This window comes from Mauremys reevesii, linkage group 2, assembly GCF_016161935.1.
Source record: "Mauremys reevesii isolate NIE-2019 linkage group 2, ASM1616193v1, whole genome shotgun sequence".
Lineage (NCBI taxonomy): Eukaryota > Metazoa > Chordata > Testudines > Geoemydidae > Mauremys > Mauremys reevesii.
In genome coordinates this window covers 41399350-41425172 of record NC_052624.1, presented here as the reverse complement: position 1 = coordinate 41425172, position 25823 = coordinate 41399350, and the positions used below count along the sequence as shown (strand labels likewise).

At 38.7% G+C, this 25823-nt stretch overlaps 1 protein-coding gene across 3 annotated transcripts in view; it reads right to left on the bottom strand.

The window, feature by feature from the left end:
• ITGA8 (integrin subunit alpha 8) overlaps positions 1-25823 on the bottom strand; it is a 174951-nt gene that overhangs the window by 33406 nt on the left and 115722 nt on the right. For all 3 annotated transcript variants that reach the window (XM_039522444.1, XM_039522445.1, XM_039522446.1), the window contains 4 exons: positions 22712-22817; positions 20677-20835; positions 11864-11989; positions 7716-7829 (listed from right to left, as the gene is read on the bottom strand). In XM_039522444.1, coding sequence (XP_039378378.1) covers positions 7716-7829; positions 11864-11989; positions 20677-20835; positions 22712-22817 — 505 coding nt within the window. The remainder of the gene's footprint in view (positions 1-7715; positions 7830-11863; positions 11990-20676; positions 20836-22711; positions 22818-25823) is intronic.

Genomic DNA, 25823 nt, shown 5'->3' with positions numbered 1-25823 from the left:
TTGCCAGTGCTCTGGGGGCAAGGGAGATCAAGAGCAGATCATGGCCATGCTTCGGCTTGCTCAGGGAGTGTTTGATGCTGCTACATCCTCCTCACACACTCTTTGGTAAACTAGATCCTTTGCTTTAACAACTGTGAAACATAAGAGTATCTGGAATCAACAGAAAGTGCTTCCAATAAGCGTGCAGTGCAGTACTTCCCTAGTTACTGTCCAGACAAACACAGGGGTAATCTGTAAAGAGCATGAGGCTTTGGAAGCCTTTGAAATGGGTGCCCTACAGTCCGAGTGTGCTTTAGTCTGAGTGCAGAGTAAAGTACAGGACAAACATTAGATCAGGCCTTCAAGTCGTGCTATTTGGGGAGAGTGAGAAGGCAAGAAGCAAATTTAGCTAATTGGACAGGAAAGGTGAGTCTGATAAGTGGTCTCCTTTGACCTGTAGTGGTGCTCCATCCCACAAATGAGTTCCAGAGTGCCACTGCAGCCTTGAGGAATGCTTATTATTTCTGAGATGTCTTCTCCTTTCAGGTACAGTACACTGAAACCTCTCTCAGCGGAGGATTGGATGGTTATGTATTTTCCTTATTGTAGGCCTTGTGATGAAATTGAGCTCTCTCCACAGAACTGAAGCTTGCTGTATAATGAAATCATGTTTTTCTGACAGTGCTGGTTTAACAATGTCAGTCCTGCCTCATTCCAACATGTTCCCCTTCATTTCCACTGGCATCTGGCACACTTAGAAGAGAGTGAGCAATTTACTGTTACTATTTAAATATGTGCTTTGGGAATTCGTTAACTTTCTCTCCATTACTCACACCACCTAGGAACAGAACAACTGCCAAGAAATAGTGACTCTAAATAAATGCAAGTAATGAGGATTATGCAACAATTTACTATGATATTACATTTTAAAAGTTGTGAATTTATGATCATCATGAAGTACATGTTGTTTATGACAGGCATGCATATTCCTGCAGAAATCAACACACCCACTTACCTTGACCCATATGACCCCTTGTATTGGACTTTTGTGCATTTTTCATTCATTTAAAGGGAATATTTTGAATTGAAATAAAAGACAGCAATTTTGCCAGGGTTTCATAGAATTTTAAAAATACAGGTTTTAAGGATAATTGATTTATATTATGCATTTGTTTCTTGAGATTTATAACATACAATAAGACTCCCATCTGTTGCTCTGGGCATCTTTGACATTATTTTAAATAATAATACAATAAAATCAAAACTAGTAGCAATGCCTCAACAAAACTCCATCCCCAATACAACCCAGCTGGTGGGATTTTCCTCATCAAACCTCCATTCCTCTCCATGAATCACTCCCCATCCCAATATTTTCAGCCACTGATTTTTTCCTCTTTTACTTTTGTTTTCATATGAATAAAGATTCCTTGAAACTAAAGAAAGGAAGGCAAAATCCCTTGACCCCTGACTTCCATGTCATTATGTTGGTGCTGCCAAAGGAACACAAACTTATGGCTGTTAGTTCTTGAATCAAAATCAGCTACATAAACTCCCTATATGGCCTATGAGATCAATAAGACCTCTCCCATCTGATTTTTCATAGCTTTCCTTGCACGTAAAGTTACTGTGCAGGCTGCCAGACTCTGCCAGTCTATTCTTAGGGAACTTGGCTTGGTTGCAGAATAATGTGTTGGATAATTACATGCAGGCCTCCCTTAGGCCCAAATCCCCTCCTCTGCATAGAGAACTAGGCTTTCTGAGTGGAGTTGAAGGGGGTCAAGCAGGGACAGAATCCTTCTCCCAGGTGACAAAGCCATTCTGCACACACGTGGGTGCTCACACCAAGAGGTGATTTTTTTTTCTTTTCTAGTTACTGCAGTCCATGCAGACAGGCATGGCCAACTCCAAATGTGTGGATTTATGTAAGGGCCAAGGAAGGGAAAACAAAAACCCTTCTGTGGAATCATGTATATTCTCTAGGCATTGTTCCACTACCTCCTACATAGCCAGTTCCATTCCTACATGGAATTCTTCAGGCCCTGTGAGTGCTTGGGAGGAAATTTATTAATAATTTTCAGGCACTTTTAACACAGATTTAAACAACAGTAAAGAGAGCTGTGCTCTGCTTCCTGCTGTGCTGGTGAATAACTGGCCGAAGAGCCTGCAGTCTGGAAGGGTGTTACAAATCAGAAAAATGGTACAAATTCACCCCTTAGGGATACATTTTCAGAGCAGCTGTTTCATTGCCCAATTCACACATACTACATTAAAATTTACCCATTAAGCAAAGGTCAAAGAACATTAGGCAAGATCTCCATGGATCTCTCTCTAAAGGTTTGGCTTAGTACCACAACTTGCCATGACCGGCATTTCAGCCACCCTGGGTTGAATAATGAAAACTATTAGATAAACATCTTTACTATAAATTAAAGAAATGATAGAGCCCTAATGGAACACAGTGTAACATGACCACGTAAGGTTATTTTTTTCATTAATCAGGCATTTCATGATTTGCTGGCTCAGCAAGTCTGAATCCATTAGTTAGCTTATGTGGTGGTTCTTATTTACATCCAAGCTTTGAAATAAAGCCAGAAATGGCTCTGCTTCTTCTTGGCCTCTGTACAACATCTTTCGCTATCTTTGTTGGCTAGTTTGGACACTCAGAGCTGCTTTGTTTACTCAAACATGTCTAATTATTGCACTTCTTAAAACTGCAATTTGTGATAAACGTTTTGATTTTAAGGTGACAGATGACAACTGCCATGAGGCAAAAAGGTCAGCAATTGTCAATTAAACCACATGGGGAAAAAAGAGAGATTATATATGACTGAATGCCAAGGATGACAAAATATACAATCAGATTTGTACATTCTTTGAAAGGAAATGTGAATTGTTAAGCCTAGCATGAACCACATTGGATCAAATTCTCATCAGGGTTGTACTAGTATAACCAAGGGGAAAATAATGTATACAGTGACATGGTTGATTGTGCTATAAATATAAACTTTTCTGTATTAGTAAGTACAAACAATTCTTTCTGCAGATCATCTCCTTTCATTTATATTACAATACAGCATAGGACTGCTGTGTGTTAATATTACCTCCGCACTTTTGCACTTGCAAATTGTACAATTAAATGTTACATGTACAAAAAAGCAGAAATAACATTAACACATAAGTTATACATTGTGCTGTATTATAAATGAAGAGGTCATGATCTGTACAAAGAATATACTGTACCTACCAATACAGAACAATGACTGGAGTTCAGCCTTACCCTGGTATGCTGTTTCTTGTTTAGAAATAACTCCAGAGACCATACTGATTCCTTTGGTCTATTGTTTAATCCTAAAGATTCATTGGAGGCTAGTTCTTAGATTTTAACCTAGATAATATGTTCCAAGCTGCAATGTTTTGGGTGGATTTTTATTTACTTGTGGGATTGTCTTGGGAATTGGACGTTTACAGGCTTTTCCAGAGCACATGATGCCCTTTTTAGGAAATTAATTATGGGCTGTAGTCTTTTATGGCTGTGCCTGTATTGCTGTTAATTGTAAAAGGGGCTCTGGAAAAGGGAACAGTTTTAAGGGGCGAGGGAGAGTGGCAGCCTGCATTCTCTCAGGCTAGTTCCTTTTTATTTCCCCTGTAGGTAAGGGTGGATGCAAAAGGCGGGGGAGGGGAAGAGTATCTTTTTCTGGCAGCTTCTTAGACACGAGGTGAAGTACTAGATGTAACGACTGTCTCAGGACAATGTTTGTTTTTAATCAGAAGAGGCTCCTGCTCCTTTAAGAGAATCTTTGTGAGCATTTCTAAGGCTTGTAAGTTATCTTGGGGGAGAGGTAGAAGAAACAGAAATGGTTCATAAGGACACAGGCAAAACAGCTAAAGCAATCACAGGCCATACAAAGTCTAGGTTGGAAACATGGCTATGTATGGACAGAGGAGTGAGCAAAAGGCCTGTAAGTGGCTCTTGCACACAACAGCAATTTCTGGGATAGCTCAGTGGTTTGAGCATTGGCCTGTTAAAGCCAGGGTTGTGAGTTCAATCCTTGAGGAGGCCACTTGGGGGGATCTGGGGCAAAAATTGGTCCTGCTAGTGAAGGCAGGGGGCTGGACTTGATGACCTTTCAAGGTCCCTTCCAGTTCTATGAGATTGGTATATCTCCAATTATTACCTTATTACCACTCTGGAAAACATAGGGATGTCTCAGTCCTGCTTCCCTTCCAAAAAGCAGGCAGAAAGGATGCAGGGTCGTGGCTCCAACTGCTCCTTTGCACCTGTTTGTGGAGCTGGGCCAAAGCAGGGGGAAGGCACAATCTGCTCCATCCTAATGGATATAAGAGATTGCTCAACTCCCATGGGCAAGGATCTCCACTGGGATTCTAGTCAGCATTCCTATATAGGTGGCCCAGCGTGGTTTCACACTGCATCTTATGGAGGGGGTAATGCACATTTTCTTTACCTTTAATATTCTATGGTACTTTATCAACAGGTTGGCTTTCCCTTTTCCAGGGGCAATTTGTAAAATGTGCACCTTTATTTTGGCTTTCATAGATTTTAAGACAAGGAGTTATCATCAGATCACGAAGTCTCACTTCCTGTATAAAACAGGCCATAGAATTTCATCCACTTACCTCCGTATGAGCCCAATAACTTGGGTTTGACTAAAGCTTATCCTCTAGAAAGACATTCAGTCTGAATCTGAAGAATTCAAGAGATGGAGAATCCATCAATTCCCTTAGTAGATTGTTCCAATTGCTAATCAGTCTCATTTTAAAATGTGTGCCTTATGTCTTAGGCTTTAACTTCCAACCATTCACTCTTGTTGCAGACAGAGCCCTTTTCTGTGTTTGCGAGATCAAGATTTGTCCCTTAAGGAAATGGTTGAATTTCAGCTGCAGAACAAATCCAGAGGCTCTGTTCTATTCAAGTTCATATATCATGCTCACCACTGTAGTACCCGAGTACTTTCCAGTAGTGCATTAAGTAATGTGACTAACATCCATCACAAGTTGTTTCTTATCTGATTCTCTCCCTGGGGGAGAAGTGTGTGCAGTGGGATGTTTGTTTTGGTAGGTGTATTTCTTTGTTAGTTTTCAGCTGAGTCCAGAATGCCAGATGTTAGTTACCTCATTACAAACAGCACTTCTGGATAAGAGATTGCTTCTGGATAAAGAGGGAGGAAAAACTCTATGTGGTTGAATACTTGGGCTCTGCAGTGCTCAGGTGCCATGGTGATAGGCTCAGGATAAGAACATTAGCTAGACAGGTAGGTTCTTCGTAAATATTATGGCTGGGTGAACTGATTGAGTAGAACATAATAAGGAGTAAAACCAAACTAGTGTCCAAAAATCAAATGGGATTTTTTAAAAAAAAATTTTAACCTCAGAAAATAACACCCTGTGTTACTTTTGTATTATATCCATCTTCTGGCTCTGCACTTCCACGTTCTGGAAACAGAAATGTCCATATACATCAAGAAAAACTGTTATAATGGTATTTTCTGGACAACATGAGCAGGAAGCACTGTAAATCTGGTGAGGGAGCCTGTTCCCACAAGATCTCCAGCCCAGTTTTCCAGATTCAGGAGGTTAAGATAGTTGAGAGAAGCATCCAAACTTCTGGGGTTTTATCTGAACCAAAGCTTTCAATGTTTGCTCATCACTAATAAATGATTCACTAAACAAATCCAAAATGAGGGCCCTTAGTCCCTCCTTATGAACTGATTTGTTTGTGTTTGCAAAATATGAACCTTTTTCCATAATTCAAATAAGGTGCTTGTAAACTGAAAAATGGAGATAAAAATTAGTTAGGATCCCAAATCGTTAGGAGAAGGTAAGTGTACTTACAAATAAAAAAAAAATCATTTCAAACCAGGTCATTTGTTACTGAATTGGGCTGACATCACTATCCCCAGAGCAAAGTAAGACATGCAGCTCACGGCTCTGTTTTAGGTGTCGGTGTTGCCATTAACTGTGGCAGAAGAAACAGAGAACGTGAACTTAGGTCTTGACAGGCAAAATTTCCTTTTGTTTAGATCTTTAAATGCTCACTGCTGACCAGTAAAATGTCGAGGGGTAAGGATGTCCAGAGTTATGTGCATTTGGCTCATTATTGATTTAGAACCCAGGACCATTAGGTATTGGACTGGTTTAAATTTGGCTGAATACCCTCCTATCTGCTCTCTAGTTCCTCCATGGAGGCCAAAAGAAAGAACATGTTGACAGGATCTTCCCTTATTCTGGTGATGGAAGAAAAAGAGGTTAACTCCGAGGCTCTTCAAACTCCTGTCCTCACTGGGTTATTTTCCAAATCTCTTTCTGCTGATCTTAGGTCCACTAGGCATTCCTGTTTCCATACCCACTGTGAACAAAGGAGGGATGCTGAGGAATGATCTTTCTATTTCTGCATTCCAAGTTGAAGGAGTGGGGCGGGGGGGATCCAGGTTAAATGTAGTCTCCAAGAAGAACAAATAACTGATACTAGTACTGTATGGACACATGTTTGGAAAGTCAAAGGTTTCTATTGCATTTCAGATTTGCATATAGGACTTTCAGGGGTTTAGTTGGATGTTCAAAGAGAAGCCAATATTTTCTTCTGCTTTAGATTATAATGGTCAAAGTTGACTAGTTTGTGCATAATTCTAGACTACAGAAACATGCCTTCAAGAGGAGAACTTGTAAAGGACATTGTAGAAAATGCCAGCACAGCTCCATAACACTACTGGAGAAGTTAATTGTGGACAAGACTTGTTATTTCTGCCATTGTGGAGAAGACTCTGGTCTGCTTCCACAGTTGAGGTATGGCATCAGTTGGCATGGATTGTTCCTGGCTCTAGCTTTCCCCTCAGGTCCACATCGCATGCACAGGGTAGGGATGCTCCTTTTGGGGGACAGCTCCCTCTGAGTACCAGTCACCCCAGGGGGGATGGGAGAAGCAGGGAGAAGGCAGGGCCGTGGCCTCTCTCAGCTTCTGAGTCTGTGCACTAGTTTATTCGCCTGGCCTGTTGCAGAGAAGAAAATACATTGCATCCTACTAAAAACTAATGTAGTGTGTGCACACTTCCTCTGAGGTAGGGTGACGAGTTGACAGAGGGGATTGGCATCCTAAGGATCACTCTCTCTGACAGTTCTGCATTGTCCCTCATACTCACAGTTATGGCTAAATGCTACAATTCAGCTCTACATGTAAATGTAACATGTGGGTCTAACACCTAAACCATGACAATACTGACAGGAGAATGAATAACTTTTAATTTTTAAACTGCATACAGAGCATTCATCATCAGCTGTATGGCTCTGAGACATATAAGCACCAAGAAAATGGAGAAACATACCCTCGCTGAGAATTCATACCAGTTATAAAATAAAGCCACAGGTAGGTCAACAAGCTGATAAATCTGGGAGGATCAACAGAAGCCTATGAACAGATATACTATGGAAAGTCAAAGTAAGATGGGGATCAAGATCAACATGGAATATGCAGTAAAAACTGGCAAAGTAAAATTGAAATGGACTCAATATTCAGAGGAGGGAGAAATTAGCAGTATGTGTGTGACATAAGCATGAAGCAGAGAGATTTACCCCAAAACAAAGTGATGACAATAAGATTCACAAGTTAAGATCATTATATATACACACACAGACTATATATATATATATATATATCTTTAAATAAACAGACAAATAAAATTGTCTTTTTTGTGTGTAAAAATAGTTTCACAAATTTACATTACCTGTAGGAAAGTTTGGGCCCATAACCGAGATCTGATTTTTAGTGCTGCACTCTTTCCTCTTTCTAGCTGTCCCACTGTACACGAGATTATTAAACAATTCACGTTTGTACAGTTCTGTATAAAAGTAAAATGAAATTATAACAATGCTTTTGTAACAAGACTAATGTGAGAATACACACATTTAATTATTCACAGATTTAATTACTCTCAACTGCTCTAAATTGAAGGAAAAAAACCCTGTTTCTTAATGTATTAAATATCATGCATCTTCAAGAATTTAATCTAATACCAATGTACAACAGAAGACATCTGAAGTGCCTTTGTGAGAAATGAATAATCACAATAGGGCTTCTTCTAAGTTACCTATGAATACAACTCTTTACATATGTTAATGATGACAAAGCTAATAGCATTCACCAGTCTGGTTTGAAGAATTCTTAGAAAGTCCAACTGTTTAACAAAATCTTGTTTATTCCTCTTTCCCCTTTCCACCCCTCCAGCCAGTTCCTTGTCTCTTCTCTGACTCCCAAACTCCATATTTACACTCTCAAAACTTCACCTCCTTCTCTGACACTCCTAATTTTCCTGGTGAAATTTAGATTGTAAAGCCAGCATGTTTGCTGAGCTTCATTAGCTGCTCTATTTGAGCCTTATGTTCTATGAAGCTTTCCTGGTGAGCAGTGATCCTGGATGGGAAAGACTAGCAAACACACAACTGCATACAACAGCCAGCTGGCCTTAGCCAAGACTATAGACCTGCTGGAGTCTGGAATGGAAATGTTACCAGACAAGGTAAGGAGCTGGTTGGAACTCATGGACAGGGACGAAGAGTTGGAGAAGGGGATCTATTGGGGAAATCACAGAAAAAGATAGTGATGTACTGGGCAAATGGAATGGAAGGCAGCTCACGGGGAGAGGGAACTAAAAGCCAAAGGTCTGTTGGAGGTTACAGAGTGTGTTTGGGGTATTTATCCAAATAGATCCAAACCTAAGGATAGGTCTACACAGCATTTTGGACTGTGTGGGAGCAAGCTTTCCAGCCTGGGCTGACAGACTTGGGCTAGCAGGGCTTGCACTAGCATTCTAAAAATAGCTGTATAGACAGCACTGCAAAGTTGTGGCTTGGGCTGGAGCTCAGGCTCTGAAGCCTAGGGAGGAGGATGGATCCAAAATGCTGTGCAGAAGTGCCCTAAAAGATCTGGACTCAGTTCAGGGGAAAGGCTGATATTTTGACTAGTCCATTTTCTTTTCTCGCTGCTACATAGTTTACTCACAATGGCGATGCAAAGTGGTTTTGATTGTCTTAAAGCAAAGGTATCGCCTCTCCACACAACAGCACTTCACTAGTGCTATAATGTACTTTCTGTAAGAACATCCTCTTTCAGAGACCATTCTCTAATAAAACTGGGTAACTACCTTCGGGGATAGGGTGCTAATATATTTTATTATGTCTGAACATATTCCAGAAAGAGTCATGCCTAGCTATAGTGCTACACCAGTATAACAATATTCCCCATAAATCTCTCTCTCATTACATCTTAAGTAGAGGCTGTGCACGACCTCTCTACTTTCCACATCCCCAGAAGAGTCTCATGCTATAAGCCTTGTTTACAGTACCTATTGTAGAGGATATACATATTTAATTCTTCCTATTCAGTCATTCTCTAACCAGCTTTATTTAACCTTTCATCTGTTTTTTTTAATGTCTAATTACAGAGAACAAAAACACATATTAACAAAAATAAATCATTACTATGGAAAAAGCCTGATTTTTGGCTGAAAGTTGAAGACCTGAGCACACATTCCTATTTTTCTTAGTAATGTATTTAGCCCTTTATAGTCTTCAGTAAACTGAAACCACAAGAGGTAAAAAGGAAAGAAACCATTGTTTAGTAGACAGGACAGGATTCGGGCTAGTTGGAAAATGCTTCTCCCTGTAAAAAAATGATTTTCATCAAAAACTGAAAACCAAACAAATTTTTGAGCTGAAAATTAAAAATTTTCAGTTTTCATCCAAAAAATGTTTGATATTCAGATGAAAAGTCAAATTTTTCGATGGAACACGGACACTTTCCATGAATATTTTAAATGTAATTAAAAATCCAGTTTGTCAGCAAAAACAATATTTATGGAAAGTTTTTAACCAGTCCTAAACATAGTACTCGGTCAAATGGGCTAATGGCAAAAACCAGCATCAACTAACAAAACAATACATTGGCTTGCTTTTCTAGCCTAAAAACACACCACATGACTAGCGAGAGACTACCAAACATCTCCATACTTTACATATGCCTGCTGCATATGCCACCTCCCTAAGCATCTGGCTAATGCTACTGTGAGAGAGACTGAATCCTGGACTAGTTGGACTGCTAGTCTGATCCGGACTGGGAAGTCCTATGTTTCTGTGAAATCAATCTAATATTGTCTGTCTGGATCAAGCTGCTGACAAACCTCTGGTTCTTATTATTTTAAAGTACATAATAAGATGCAAATACTGTACATACTTATACATTTTGTTAACCATTCACAGTTGCTGAAGTCATTTCTATGCTGACAACATAAGAGACTAGTTACAGAGAAATATAACTGATAATTAAGGCATTACTGAGAAATGGATTAAAAGTTTTGTGGCACAAATGGTATGTCTTCCAAAGGCTAGGTTTTTTTGCAGTCTTGCTAGAATCAAAATTATTTCCAAAGTGTGATGTTGTTGGTCTTTCTGATGATGGAAGAATTATGCAGGACACAACAACCATAGGTATATGAAATCAGTACTTCTGTGATTCTATTTTTAATTAAAATAAGTCATTAATTTCAGATTTGGGCTCCCCCCATTTAAAAAAATAGCCAAATTCCATATTCAGACATAACGTAAAGACTTTGTTACTTTACAAGCAGAGTTTAGGCCTATGGAGTTCTTTTTTTCCTATTTGTGACAAATTCTGGTGATAGCGAGGAGCTCAAACATATGCTGACAGTGAACCGTTTAACTGGAGACTGGACAGCAGGAAAGAAACTCGGGCTGGGGTTAATAAAAATAAATGGAAATGATGGCCACAAGAATCCCAGCTTTTGGCCTCAGGTCACCAATTTAGAAATATCGCCTCCAGGCAAAACAAACTAGTAATTGTGATGCTTAAATACTCTAAAACGTGGAGTACTCAATGTATGAACAACAAAAACCAGACTGACAGCATGTTATCATCCAGATGTTCATGTCCCAGGAGGCTTTGAGACTGATACTCAAAGCTATTTTGCCACACTGGCTGAGAGGTCTTTGCTGTTGCCAACATTTTACAGACCCTGCGTTTTTGACTGGTTAGATATTTACCCATGAAAACTAAAAAACTGCTAAGTTATACCAGAACTATTTTGATGGCTTGTGATACTTTAAAGAACAAAAGACTTGACATTTCTTGAAGCCAGAGAATGTCTTGAGTATTTATTGAATGAATATTTGCACTTGACAATAGTTATGGGACAGAGCTGTTATTTTTGGTGTATTTCAGTAGCTGAGTTTAAGAATTTTATGAAAATGTTAAAGACCCATTAACAAAATATATGCATAGATTTTAAAAAAGTGTTACTATTTCATTATTTTAGCCATGATCTGGTGAAAGACCCGAGTGAGCGGGTGGAGGTGTGTGTGTGTGCAATCCTTGAGCCTGCCCAAAGGCCACTTGAGGCAATGCAGTGGTAAAAGCAACAAAGAATCCTGTGGCACCTTATAGACTAACAGACGTTTTGCAGCATGAGCTTTCGTGGGTGAATACCCACTTCTTCAGATGCATCTATAAGGTGCCACAGGATTCTTTGTTGCTTTTACAGATCCAGACTAACACGGCTACCCCTCTGATACTTGACACAATGCAGCGGTAGAGAGGTCTGCATGCGTGAACCCAACTGCAGTACTGGGTCCTTAGACTGTAAGATCCTTGCGTAAAGAATCTGTCATAATTTGTCTGTAAATGGTGCAGTATATAATACATAGTTAAAACAAGAGATTTAAAAATCAGTTGCTCCATCATTTACTTGTTACTTAGAACAGTAGGAAATTAAAAGTCTGTAAAGAGAATATGACAAAACCAACAGTCACATTGTAGAGCTTGCGAATATAGTCCCAGCACTATATATTTCAATTAGCTCACCAGTATTTTTGCGTAGCTCTTCCTTTGTGGTTCTACCATGGTGACATCCCTCCGCCCGACATAGTGAGGAATAGTGGAGTTATGCAAAAAAGCAGTGAGTTCTGGGGTGTCCTGTGGAATAGCAAACTGGAAAAAGAAAGACAGCGAACTGTAATGATACACCATACAGTTAGGTATGTTGCCTTCTCGGGGAACTTGAACTTTATACTGACTTTAAAAAAAAAAAATTAATAGCACTGCCATGAGACTAGATACCACTTTCTTCAACTAGCAGCTTGATTTGTAATAGCACAGCAGGATGGTGTCCAGCAATATGCATTGCACTAGATCATTTGTTTTGCCAATCTTCATTCTTTACTGGAGCCAATTTCATTGCTGTACTTGTTTTTGTTAGACTCTTGGGCCCAGATTCTGATCTCTGTTGCAGTGTAAATTCAAAGTCACTCCCACTGAAGTCTAGTTATTAATAGAGATCAGAATCTGGCTCTAGGAATTTAATGGTTTTACCAACATCCAAAAAGATCTGCATTCTACTATCCTCATCTTTGGTGGTTGTTTCTGGAGGATTAATTATTATAACAAAAATTCTCCAACTTAGTAAAAACTCCAACTGATTTGTTTTTAAACTTTAAGTGAATATTCGCAAACAGAAAATTTAAGAGACAGAAATCTCAGAGCCAAAGCCTATTTTTATTGTTGGTAGTTTTGTCTTTAGATGATATATAAGACATTTAGCTTCTTCCTTTGTCTTTCCTGAAGCCTCTAGAGAAACATAAGGGATCCTAATTTTTCAGGAAGGAGAGATAAATTCTCTAATTTAGCACAGTTTTATCAAGTCAAACTGCAGCGAAATATATGATGAAGTTTATGATCTGACCTCAAAAGGAATTCACGTAAATACATCCAAAACAATTCCTTAAGGGCCTCAGATTAAAGGAATTTAGAGGCTGGTATGCATTTAAACTCTGAAGCACAAAACCTGCATTTATTTTAAACAAATTCCTAAAAGAAGTATTTGCAATTATCAGAATTTTTTTTAGTATATAAGGTAAACACAGACATAAATACACACACAACCCCTTCCATAAACTATTCCTGTATAGTACTATATTTCTACCATTTGTCTGATCTAATGTCTGAGGGTCAGGACAATTTACTTATTAACATCCCACACGGTGGAAGAATAGTATAATTAACTGCTGAAAAAGTCGTTAATCAGAAGTGAAATTCTTTTACTTAAATTAATTTTTTTCCTCTGCAATAAGGAAATATTTAAGCAGATAATAAATCTCTCTCTCTCTCTCAGTGAGGAAACACATGGGTGTTACTTATTTCCAAGATTCTCTCATCAGTACATGTGGGGCCCCTTAATGATGACAAATTAAAAGGAATACACTCTAATGAACTTTGAAACTTATCTTTGGAAGAAGACATCAATATATGATCACAGATTATATATAAATGTAGAATTGGTCAAATACCAGATTAAAAAATTGTGACTATTTCACCAAGTATAGGGTTTTGGCAACAGGGAACTTCATTTATTGCAAAAATCTAAAGCTAGTCTCCATGATTCAGCGGAAAACTTGTTCTTAATCTTGAGTATACATATTTTACATTAAATACATGTATTCTATCTACTAGAATAGTTAGTGACCAGTTTGGTAGCTGGAATCCCAATCAAAGGATTCCAAGGTTGGATAGGTCATGAATACAGCTGGTTGGGAAATTTTTGATGAAGTGGTTTTTTGTCTAAAAATACGAATTTTTCAAAACCAAACTGTTTTCTGGAATGTGCCAGTTTCAATGACATTTTAGTCAGGATGTTTTTTTACCCCCAGCACCCATGCTCAAAGACAAAATACACTGAATAGATTACCAGGCTAATATATAAAAATAAGTAATGTAGTGTATGTTCTATACAGGGTTAAAAGTCCTTGGAGGTTCCAGCTCTCCTTATTCCAGAGTACTACAACCCATCCTCTCACATGTTTAAGAAATGTATCCATAACACTACATTTCTCAAACACCTCCAGCAGTTCCCTCTTCACATCAGGAAGCAATTCTCAGGTAGCAAGATTCTCTCCAGAGTGAAAAGTCTTCTGGATTTTTTGCAGCCCCCAGTCGACCACAACCTATTCTCTGTGGGGAGATGCCTGGGCAGCAACTCCAGCTCCAAAAGCTGGCAGTGCTGGCATGGGACGGACATGGCTAGGCTAAACCCTGATTCAGTGCATCCCTACTGCAGCCTCAGTTTGTATGGCCTTCACTGGAGATCAAAGCTGCGCTAGAGAGGCAGGACCACCTGGGAAGGATAGATGTGGAAGCAGCTCCTGTTCGACCTTGGTAGCTGAATCTCTCCAGTGGCCCAAGGGGCCAGGTTAGTACAAGGAGATAAAATTGTATTCTCCAGAGTCGGGAGTGGTGGTTAGTTTGGCCCTTTGTTTCTAAAGCTTTCCATGCACTTGCTCCTGTCTATCTCATGGACCATACTGTTCTCTAAGCCATTTGATGATCTCTAAATTTGTCTAGTTTTGGCCTTCATGGCCCTTCCACACACCTCCTCTCTGCAGTTCCTGGCATCTACAGAAAACTTCCTATACCTCTTTACCTCCTCAGCTCTTCATCTCTCATGTCAAACCTCAGCTTGAAAACATAGCTTTCCTCCTTTTCTTTCGATGCAACAACCTCTGTTGTGATTTGTTATTTAACTCCATGGAGTGTTTTGGAATGTGACTTGTATAAAAGATGTTGCACAAAAGAAAATTGTTTATAGTTGCAGACATCTGCATGCTCCACTGATGTGTTTGCATGCCTAGAGCCCTAAAAAATAAATGTCATTTGCCTGCCAGAATCACTGTTCATGTAGAATCCTCACTATAAAAAGGGAACCTGAAAAAGCCCATTAACAGCTATCCATCTCAACTGCTGGGAAAATTAAAGGTTTCTGAGAATGGGATCCATGGAATGGCTGGAATTTAATGTCATATTCCGCACGAGACTAGTGCCATTAAGGTCACATTTGGAAGGTGATTTGCTGCATGGGAGGGGAATACATACTTGGGCTGAAAAAACTGTCAGATAAAGGGGAGGAGGGAAAGTAATACCATTCTAAGGGTTTTCCCTACACAAAAGAAGCCTCAAATAGAAAATCCCCCCTTTTCCCCACGTTGCCTCCCCCGCCCCCCAAGAGCATACAAAAACATTGATGGATTAAATCTGCCCTTTTGGAGAAAAAAAGCATAAGAAAAACATTTGTACAAGACAAGATCAATTCAGCACAGTGAAGAGGTTTGCTGGAAGGTATGCATGAAATGGAAAAGTCCAAAGCATTTTAGGCTGGAAATTTCCAAGGAGCCTACAGGAATTAGGTGTCAAATCCCGTTAAGTCCAGTGGAAGTTAGACATCTAATGTCCTTCAGTGAAGTCTCAGCCTTAGTCAACATACAGTCTGTCCTGGAAATTGAAGCTTTTCCCCTATCAGCATCTGTTCCTGTTTGTTGTAAGCAGTAACATATGATGATAGTATTTATTTAACACTATTTATTTGAAACAAATTCATGTATCAGCAGTTATTCTGTTTATGATGCTTTTGTAAAGTTAAAATACAGAAGGGCTGTTTTAAATTTATGCTATAATATGTTGAGAATCTAAACCCTTATTTAGTCTGGTTACTCATTGTGATGCTTCCATTGCCATGATTAAATTCCACACAAAACAGAGATATGACATCACAACCCTCATTACCAGCCAGTGTAATTTATGTAACAGATGTAGCCATTATCAAAATAAGATAGGAATGAGGAAAAGAAAATAGGAATGTGAAAAATAGTAATTTTCTGTTTATGTTAAAAAATAAAAAAAAAAAATGTACTACAGCCTGAAGCATGCTTTTTCCTAGGAGTGCCTCTCTCACCTGGCTATAATGCTCCCAGTTCAGCTTCTTAAATCAAAATTTATAATTGAGAAGTCTTGTTGAACACAGCAGCTGTGTGGGAAGAAAGATATGGAATTTCTCTTTGTATGTCAGCTGCCTGCTCTCACCAGTGGTTTTTGAGCTGCTGAACTTCAAAGGAAAATGTAGCATTTCTCCCTTATCCTGATCTCTAGAACTGGGGAAAATTTTTTGTCTGAAACTTTGGGGGGGGGGGGGGGTAAAAAGTGCAGATTCAGCAACACCAAAACATTCTGCAAATTCATGTTGGTTTCACTGAATAGTCCATGTTGACAAAGAGACAACAAGAAAATATTCAGAAAAAGAAACACTTGCAAATGTTGAAATGAAAACAAACTGTTTCGATTTTTCTGTTCAAAATAACTTTCTTCAAATAAAAACAGTTTAAAATGCTCTAAATTGAACCAAAATATTTAGTTCAAACCAAAACTGAAATGTTTGGGTTGAACAAATCTTTTGATTTTTTGGAATTCTTAGCAAACCTAAAAAATTGTTGTTAGTACAATTTTACTTAGCACTTTCAAGATTAGCCTGTTTAAGCTGCTTCTGCAATACACAGCAGCACTAGCCAGACTGAAGCTGAAATGTACCAGTGAAAAAGTAGTCCTTGATTTCAACCCCCAGTGGCCTGCTAGTAACATAGCTGCCCTTGTGTAGGGCATAGATTAGACTCTGAAATCCCTGCTTATACAGATCTGTAATAGGTTTTGCATGTGGACCTCTGTTTCTCCCACAATTTACTCTCTACTGGCTACACACAAAAAGTGTTTACCCCAAGAAGTGTCTGGAATCAGTAACGTTTAATAAATTAGCTATCTTGTTTCTCATGGCAAAATATGTAGAACTGGAGCGTTCTGCTAAATCTTCTGACTTTTAACCAAACCCAGCTCCTTTTGGGGGATCTGCCATAACAAATGTGGATCTTAAAATACACACATCTAGACAATGACAGATCAGTGCTTTTGTGGAAAGGTTGCTACTAGACCTTTACATACATAGGTTTATCCCAAACTCCAAAATCTGCATAGCTGCTATGAACCGAGAATCAGATCTATGGAAAGGAAAATAGTTTGGATGCATGACATTAATTAACAATAATACAGAATAGAAAACCAGTTGGTCCTTTTTTTCCTGATTGGGTCATTGAAATAATTTGAGAAGCATTTCATTGTAAAAATGACTAACAAGAGACAAGTGAAAGGTTATACTGATAAGTGGTTTTTCGCCTTCCTCTGCAGCATGGGGCACGGGTCACTTTCTGGAGGATTCTCTGCAGCTTGAAGTCTTAAAACCGCAATTTGGGGACTTCAATAACTCAGACATAGGCTAGGGGTTTGTTATAGAAGTGGATGGGTGGGATTCTGTGGCCTGCATTGTGCAGGAGGTCAGACTAGATGATCACAATGGTCCCTTCTGACCTTAAAGTCTATGAGTCTATGAGTCTAAGTGCATCATACTGCTGACAAAGCAAAAGCGTCCACAAAGTTATAAAATAATAATATATTGTATGAATCCTTTCATCAGGCATTCATACCTAGTACCTACCATTAGTGTGTTACATTCCATTCAGCAATTACATTTTATAGCACAGTCAGAAACAATGGATATTTGTTGAAATATTAAAAACCACGAGCACTTAAAAGCAGCTATAAAAAGAGACTCCTAATGTGACTACATGGAGATAGAATTTATCATTTTAGGTAATCTGGGAATTCACATACTATACAATTTAAAGTACATGAATATACAATGTAAAAAAAAATCTCCATACATGCCAGCTAAAAACAAACCATTAGAGTTGAAATATAAACAACAGAGCAGGCAATTTATTAAAAAATGACAAGCAACTGTGGTGTAGTTAATAGTAGTGAAAAAAAATCACTAGGGCCTGATAAGAAAATAGTGTATTTAAAAGTGAATGGACCAAATTCTAAGGTTTTTAACTCAGGGAAATTTGAGTTGGCTTCCATGGAAGTGTGGGTGAAGACTTGGTAAAAACTTGATGCTGGATTATTATGGTTGACTGCTGGGTATGAGTGCAAGATGTGTCCGTGTGTGCAAGAAGCCTTCCCCAGGGGCCATTTGTGCCCCAGTACTGGGGCTAGTTAGTATTAGTATTTCACTAGTGTCTAGGAATCCCAGCCCTAAGACCCCATTGTGCTAGGTGCTGTACAAAGATTGAATAGAAAGGATGATGCCTGCCCCAAAATGCTTACAATCTAAACTTCCAGTTCTTTTGCTCACCTGAGCACAAAAACTTCATGGGACTAGCAGTGTTAGCCACACCAAAGGAGGCTGGGAAGGAGGTGGAGTAATAGAGTCCCTCTGTCTCCACCAGCCATAGAGGGAAAGCATTCTAGAGCCCTTTAAAAGGGTGTGGCCAGAGCTGCCACAATTGTCACTCTTTGCCTGTCCATCAGGCAGCTCTGGGATGTTGGTGCCTTGTACCTTAAAGGCACCTTTCAGTAAGGACTTCAGGTTTTCTCTCAGAGTTGCTCCCTGTATTTATAATACACCAATAATTCTGAATGAAATTGGCAAGTATTATGAGATGTATAGCAAGTTATTTATTTATACTGTTGCAATAATTGCAAACTGCAGTAAAGTCATACCCGATATATGTATTAGAAATCTTGTTTAAGAAAAGCATGTACATAATATTTAGTTTGTGTATGAAATTGTTTAAGTCTAAGAAATGGACAGAAAGCTTCTTCAAATTACTTGAAGATGCTGAGCAACCTTACTAAGGAAATAAATGTTATAACAAGTATAGTACAATACCGAATAATTATTCGGTAGATTTTTATTTCAGGAACTCAATTGTTTTTTTCAAACTTTATGCATTAGTGATGTGCAACTTTGAGGTCTTTGTTCTGCCAAATGATTCCAGCATTTGGAAGTGGAAGGGGAAGAATAAAAGATGGGAGAATTTTCATTTCTAGAGAAGAAACGTTTGATTATCTTGTACAATACCCCAATGATGATGTCTAAGTGCATCATACTGCTGACAAAGCAAAAGCGTCCACGAAGTTATAAAATAATAATATATTGTATGAATCCTTTCATCAGGCATTCATACCTAGTACCTACCATTAGTGTGTTACATTCCATTCAGCATTGTTACATTCCATTCAGAGCTTATTTATGTGATGTTAAAACTTAGCCCTGCTATAGCACCTTCCATTGGAGGATATCAGAACACTTTATTAAGCATAAAGATAAATTTATTAATCCTCAGCACTCCTAAGTGGGTATTATCCCTATTTATCAGATAATGTGACTGAGGCACACACTTGTCTTTTCACGGTCAACACCAGGAACAATATAGACAAGAATTCTCAGCCAACTGCTGACCAGCATCCGGGGCACCATATTCCCAAAATCATAGTGTAGTTTTTGATCACAAACAAATATGAACTTTGCTGTTCAACAATTGCAGAAAACTAAAAGTGTCCATGATATAATCTTATCAATCTGACAAAAATGTCTTGAACTATGAACGCACCCCATAGCTGAGAATGTACCTGGATACCCAGGTAAGTTTACCAGCATTACAAGAAAACTCTTTGGTAGCACGTTTCATGTACAGATGGAATGAAATCCGACTCATTTGTTATTTAGCAGAACAAAAAGGCTAGGTGTAAATTGCAGGTAGGATAGTTTATGTATATTTTTTAAGAAGTTGGCAGTAAGAATGTGTATGCCAGGCACCATTCTCTGAGAATTTTGCCTGAATGTTTTCTGACTTTCAGATTTACCCTTTATCTGCTTTTTCTCTTTTTAGATTGTAAGCTTTTTGGGGGCAGTCACTAGATCTTGCTACTGCACATTTCTGTATGACTAGCCAATTTGAGTTGCTATTGTAATATAAATTATAGCAATACTTAACCAATGAAGTCACACTTGTCTAAAGTCAATATAAGTATAATCAGAGTCAGACTCTAGTCTCTACAAAGTAGTCTTATTTCTATGTCTGCAATCAATAATAATCCGAATTAATTTAGAGAAGGAAAGTGTGCAACTAGTAATCTTGACTAGTTACCCAGACATTTTCCAGCTGATCATTTAATTTGATGTAATTAAGCTGAGTTAATCATGCGTACACTTTGTAGCATTAGATTAGGATGCAGCAAAAATGCCAAAGTCTTCTCAAACCAAAGAAAAATTGCATGATGATAGAGTCTTCAGTCCAAAAACTAAAATATGGTAGGGAGATAATATTTTTCCATAGTTAACATTTTCATAAACTTGTGAAACTATGAACTTGAACCACAAAAGTCAGACTACTTGCATGTTATGAGATTCACCCAGAGTTTTGTCAGAAAGTGCAATGTGCATTAGATAAAGAAACCAGTTTCATATTGTATTAACCAGTTGTGTGTAGACGTAGGTCAAACTGAGGCGCCTTGATATATGTGAGCATCTGCAAGTATCTCCCAAATACTGAGCTCTTGGGAGCTGGCATTTGCAAACTAATGGCACAAGAATTTACAGGGTCTCATGAGAGCTCCAAAATCCTACATTGTCTATTTACAGCTGTAATAAAATTGCCCCTTAAAAACAGAGAGAGCAAAGTTCCCCTTTGTAAAATCATCTTGTGTCTAATTATTGAGGCTCCAACCTTGCAACTAAAACCAGAGTCTCTTGATAAAAAATAGGATAGTGCTTTAACACACATCACAGTACAAAGCTTGTCAGGTTCTATACATTCTAAACAGCGACAATTTCCAAGATGGAAAAATTATCTGGGTGCCATTGTGAACAGCTGAATGAAACCTTCTGCTCAATGTGGTGTGGCAGTCAAAAAAAAAGCAAACAAAATGTAGACAAGGCTAAAAAACAGTAGCAAGTATCCTACCTTTATTTGGAATATATTGATAGCAGAGCTTGTTTGACATTGCAACGGTCCATGCGTCTGAATATGAAGAATGTAAAGAAGAGACTCCTCTCGACTGGATGCAGGCCATCCAACATGGAGTAATGTTTCATTGATGGCACTCGGTCCAATATTATACAACTGTCAAATAAATAACAAAACTCATCAATGTACAACTTTCCAAGGCCAGGAACAACAACAACATCCATTTAGACCTTACAACACTTTTCAACCACAGATCTCAACGAGCCTTACAAAAGAGGTAAACATCATTATTCTCATTTTATAGGCGGGGAATCTGAAGCACAGAGAGGTGAAGTGACTTGCTCAGGTCAGCCAGTGGGGCCCTGGCAGATGTGGAAATAACACACAGGTTTCCTACGTCCCGGTCAATATTCAAGTGCTTAGTGGCTTTCTCACTTATATTTTTACCTCTGATGCAATTGCATACAAAGTGGGGATGAAAAAATAAAGTGCTAGATTCTGTCCTCATTTACAACAAAGTTATGGGAAATTTATAGCTGTTGCATCAGTGTCAGAACTTAACCCCCTTTGAGGGAGCAGCAACAGCTGTTTCATAGTGAAGGCTCAAGCTACTTCCTCATTTTTAAAAATCCAGTTTTCAAACTCCTTCAAGCCAGCTTTCCACAAAATCTTCCTGAAATTTCAGGGGTCACAGCACATCCCAGAGAAGAGATTTTCTGGGAAGTTTGGTTAAAAAAATCAGAAAAGAAATGATGCGCCCAGAACCTTCTAAATTATTATTTTCACATGAGCATATACTTTCGTAAATGTGTGAGGGCAATTTTAAGTTTGGGTAGGTGGCGTAAATTGGGTTTGGGTGTAAGAGTGGAATAGGCTGGATGCTTTGCTATTCATTCTGAGCCATTTTAGACTTTTTTTTGTGAAGTAAGTGCACTGTTGGTTTCTGGGCTTTAACAGGAACCCAGTGACATATTTTCAACCTTACTTCTTTTTCAGTGAAGTTTTTGTTTGTGACTAAACCATAGGGGATTCCTTACTCAATAGGACTACACATATGCTGAAAGTTACATACATGTTTAAGTGCACTGCTGCATCAGAGCCCAAGTGGGGTAACATGAAGATCCTTATTATAAGTTGTAGAAACATGTTAAGCTGTAAAATTAGAACATAACTCTTTATTTTGTTCACAGGTTGATATCTCTGATTAATTTAACTTCAGTAGTCGGCTTGCAAATTTTAACGATATAATTTTGTTTAAGTTTAGTGGTTCCTTCTCTGTTTCAAGTTGCCTATCCTTTCCTGACTACTGGCTTGTGAATTGTAACCATATGTGAAGCACTTTGTTTCACCTCCTTGCAGAAGGTCATTTATCAAATTCAAAACATGGTCTGTATTCAGTCTAGTTCATTCAAAGTACTTGTTTTGAACATGAACCCCCCTTTCTTTTTAATCAGTGTATCTCCAGAAGAAAAAACACATGATGGAAAGATGTACGCTTCAAAATATTAATAGTCAAAGCCTCCTTGTGTATACTTGTGAAGTTTTTTCTTGTTGTTTTGGAAGCTACACATCTTTCACTCAGAGAGCAGAGAACATGTTGTTGCATTTAAGTTGCTGTGATTTTTAAGAAGAGTTACTTACATTTTAAAGGCAACATATTTTATCATTTTCATAGTTCTCATAGGACCACCTCAAAAACCCATTGAAGTCCATGGAAAAACTCAGTGTTCACTTTAATGTGCTTCGGATCTGGTCCACAGCTTCTTGGTTAGTATTTAGTAAACACCAAAAGTGTTTAGGATTCCTTAATGACCAAGGAGTAAATCCTGTCCTGGCATAAGCTGGTGCCTCTCTCACTAAACCACAGGAGTTGGGCCTGGTTACTCCAGGACTGATTTTGGACCAACGCCTAGAGTAACAATATTTGCATTAAGACTTGTATCAGCTCCAGATGATGACAATGACCAAACTCCAAATGATCTCAGTGGAGCAGAAACAGACCTATTAGAAGCTAAATGATTTCAAATTATACCTCATATATGTGTTCTACTAAAGGGCCAACTTCCTCTTCTTTGGTGGGCTCATCTTTAGGCTCCCAGTTGTGAAGTGGCAAAACAATTTGTGGAGGACGAGACACACTGTAATATATAAAAAGGCTTAATATGTCACTTGCAGATTCATCTGTTATGTTATCATCAGATATACTATCTTTAACAAAGGTAAGACTACTTTATCCAGATGAAACTACAAATAAATTTTAGATAGTCCGAATGGTTACTAGTATTATGCTAGGTGAATGGGACAATGCTTCCAAAAAGTGCAGTAGACTCTTTAATGACCACTACTGGTCAGTATCTCAGACTTACATCTCATTTGAAGGATGGCATCCTCCAGCAACATGTTGCCCCCTACCATTAGAGGACTGATTCTCTGTTGACTTGGAGGGAAGAGTGCTATCTGTCTAGGTATTTATAGCATATTCCTCACTCTGGTATTTGAACGCATCACACAATACTATAAACCCAGACTAGTGCTCTACACAAAAACTTCAGGTTTTTCTTCTCATCCTCATCCAGAGTATCCAGAGTCTGGAACTTTACATTCTATTTCCTTTTTAAAGCCAATTTTATCTATTTTAGGTACTTATTTGGCCTCCCTTCTTGTAGTATCTGAGTGCCTCACGATCTTTCATGTATTTATCCTTGCAACACCCTTGTGAGGTAAGGAAGTTCTATTATTCCCATTTTAAGATGTGCAACTTGTCTAGGGTCACAGAAAGTTTGTTGTGCAGCAAGGAATTGTACCCAGCGCTCCTCATCCCTGGCTAGTGTCCTAAACATTGGATTGTCTTCCTTTTTTTGGTTCAAAGACAGTAACATTCAATTATCCAAAATGTTAGAGCATCATACAATCAGTAAACAAGGGTTAAGAGAAAAAGCAAATTTATACTGCTATCACTTTATTTCTGTAACACTTTCTTATGACAAAGATATCACATATTTTACTTTTTATTAAAGCTATAGAACACACATAATAGTGTACCATACCGTCACCGGGTCAGCTGGCCCTGAAGGGGGTTAGGTTCAGCCTCACTTGTGGCAGGCTTAGCCCACCTCCTCAGGTGAAACGAATGACACCAGGGCCCACATGACAGGGAGTAGTATGGAACTGGATCACGCCTTCTGGGGAATGTAAAGGCAACCCGAGTTCAACAAGGGAGAATTCAGAGTCTCTCCTTAGTTCCCAGGCAGAGAGCCAGGCTTCAGGGTGCAGAAGCCAGCTAGAAAGGTTTGGGGAGGGAGCCTGCTGGGAAGAGGGCAGGTGAGAACTCTCCAGAGCTTCCAGAAGGCCTGGGAAGGAGACCTGCATGGAGACCTGGATGAGGGGCTCCCACTAGGGGCTGATAAAGGGCTTTAAAACGGAAAGGGGGGGGTACATTTCAAATCAAACCAGATATAGTAATATTTTAATTTTCCTTATACTTTCAAAATGCATTTTTCTTTCTTAAAAATGATAATCTGAGTACTTGCCTGGGAGGGGGGGAAGTACAATTTTGCATAATGAGTTTCTGCCAGGAGTTTATAAAGCATTTTTTGTTAGTTGGGGTGGTACTCCTCCTCCTCCAAAACATATATATATATATATATCCAACTGTTAAGATATACACTGGTTGCTATTCAGAGCTGTGGTTCAAAGTAAGTTTGGTTGTTTCTTGTTTTGTAAACTAATGGAATTTCACAGGATTATTTAACCATTGCATTTATTCAAAGCACTATGAATAGGCAAGGTCTCATAGGACCATAAATAACTGATTGATGAGAATATGATATGCTTTCAAGTGAAAGGAAAGGCATGTAATGTGCTGGCTTTTATTTTTGGTGATATGCCACCTAGGTTGTGATTTGCCACAAGTTACTAATGACATGCTACAACAGAAGTACCATTGTATGAAATGCCTATCACTTCACCACCAAGTATTGCAAATGCCATGAAATGCTACAAACACCTCTTACATTTTGTATAATTAAATTCCTTTTTGTTCTGTTCCTTTACACATGCTATTCCAAAACCAGTTAAAGGATATCGTATCTATCACCGGTGAAATAACATTCATAGCTCAGTGGGTAATCTTTGCAACGACTGCAGAACCCAGGGTGTGCAGTAATCTAATCCTTGTTAAGAAACTTCTGCCTGCTGCAAGTCTTCCTATACTAACTGACTTCCTTCCTATGATGTTGTCTGCCAGAGGCTTGGCTACGAACAAGTGGAAATCACACAAATAGTCACTGAAACATAGATATCTTAAAGAAAAAAATGACAAACAGCATTACCAAACTCTAACGGGAAGCATGACAAGGGATGGTTCAATAATTCTTCATTTGTTTTAATAAATTTTTTGATGAAGATATCTTCCCTACCTCAGATGTGGTAGAATAATTACACATATATTCAGCAAATAATATGATGAATTTTGTCAAACTTCCTTAGCAAAATATTCAATTATTTCTCTCTCCACTCCCCCAATTCCCTTAGAGTTGTGGTGGTTAGCTTCTCTGATGTTCAGTTCCTTAATTAGCAAAATCTCTCAGGCAAAGACCTTGTGATGTTTCTTCACAATCCACCATTTTATGGTAAATACCCAAAGCAAAGGGATTAACAAGCACATAAAGTGGAGAGTGTGCTGACTACAAGTCATTTAATGAAACAATTCTCTTGTTTTCAGCACCCTGGGCAGCAACCCAGGTCACCTGTCCCTAAGGCCTATTTCTGGGTAAGTTCTCCAATATTTGGAGTTGGTTTTCCAAATGCCCAGGCCCAGCTGTTTATCTGTTTACATAGATTTTCATCAAAAGACATGCATACTGTAGTGTAGAAAAAGCATTACAGTGGAGAGACAAGTAAGAGCCCACAGATGAGTAATCTGTGGATGCACTATGCAACCATCCAGCATGTTAGAGTCATCACTGAAAAACAGGGGGCACTGTAATAGGGAAGATCCCTGCCCTCAAAACAGCAATGTTTTCAACCAGCTCTGTTGCCAGTTTATATCTTTATTTTGTCCCTGGTTCAGATAAACCTTTCAGCACATGCTCAGTCCCACTTGCTTCCCTGGTTGCCACTGAACCAACACCAGCACTTCCAGG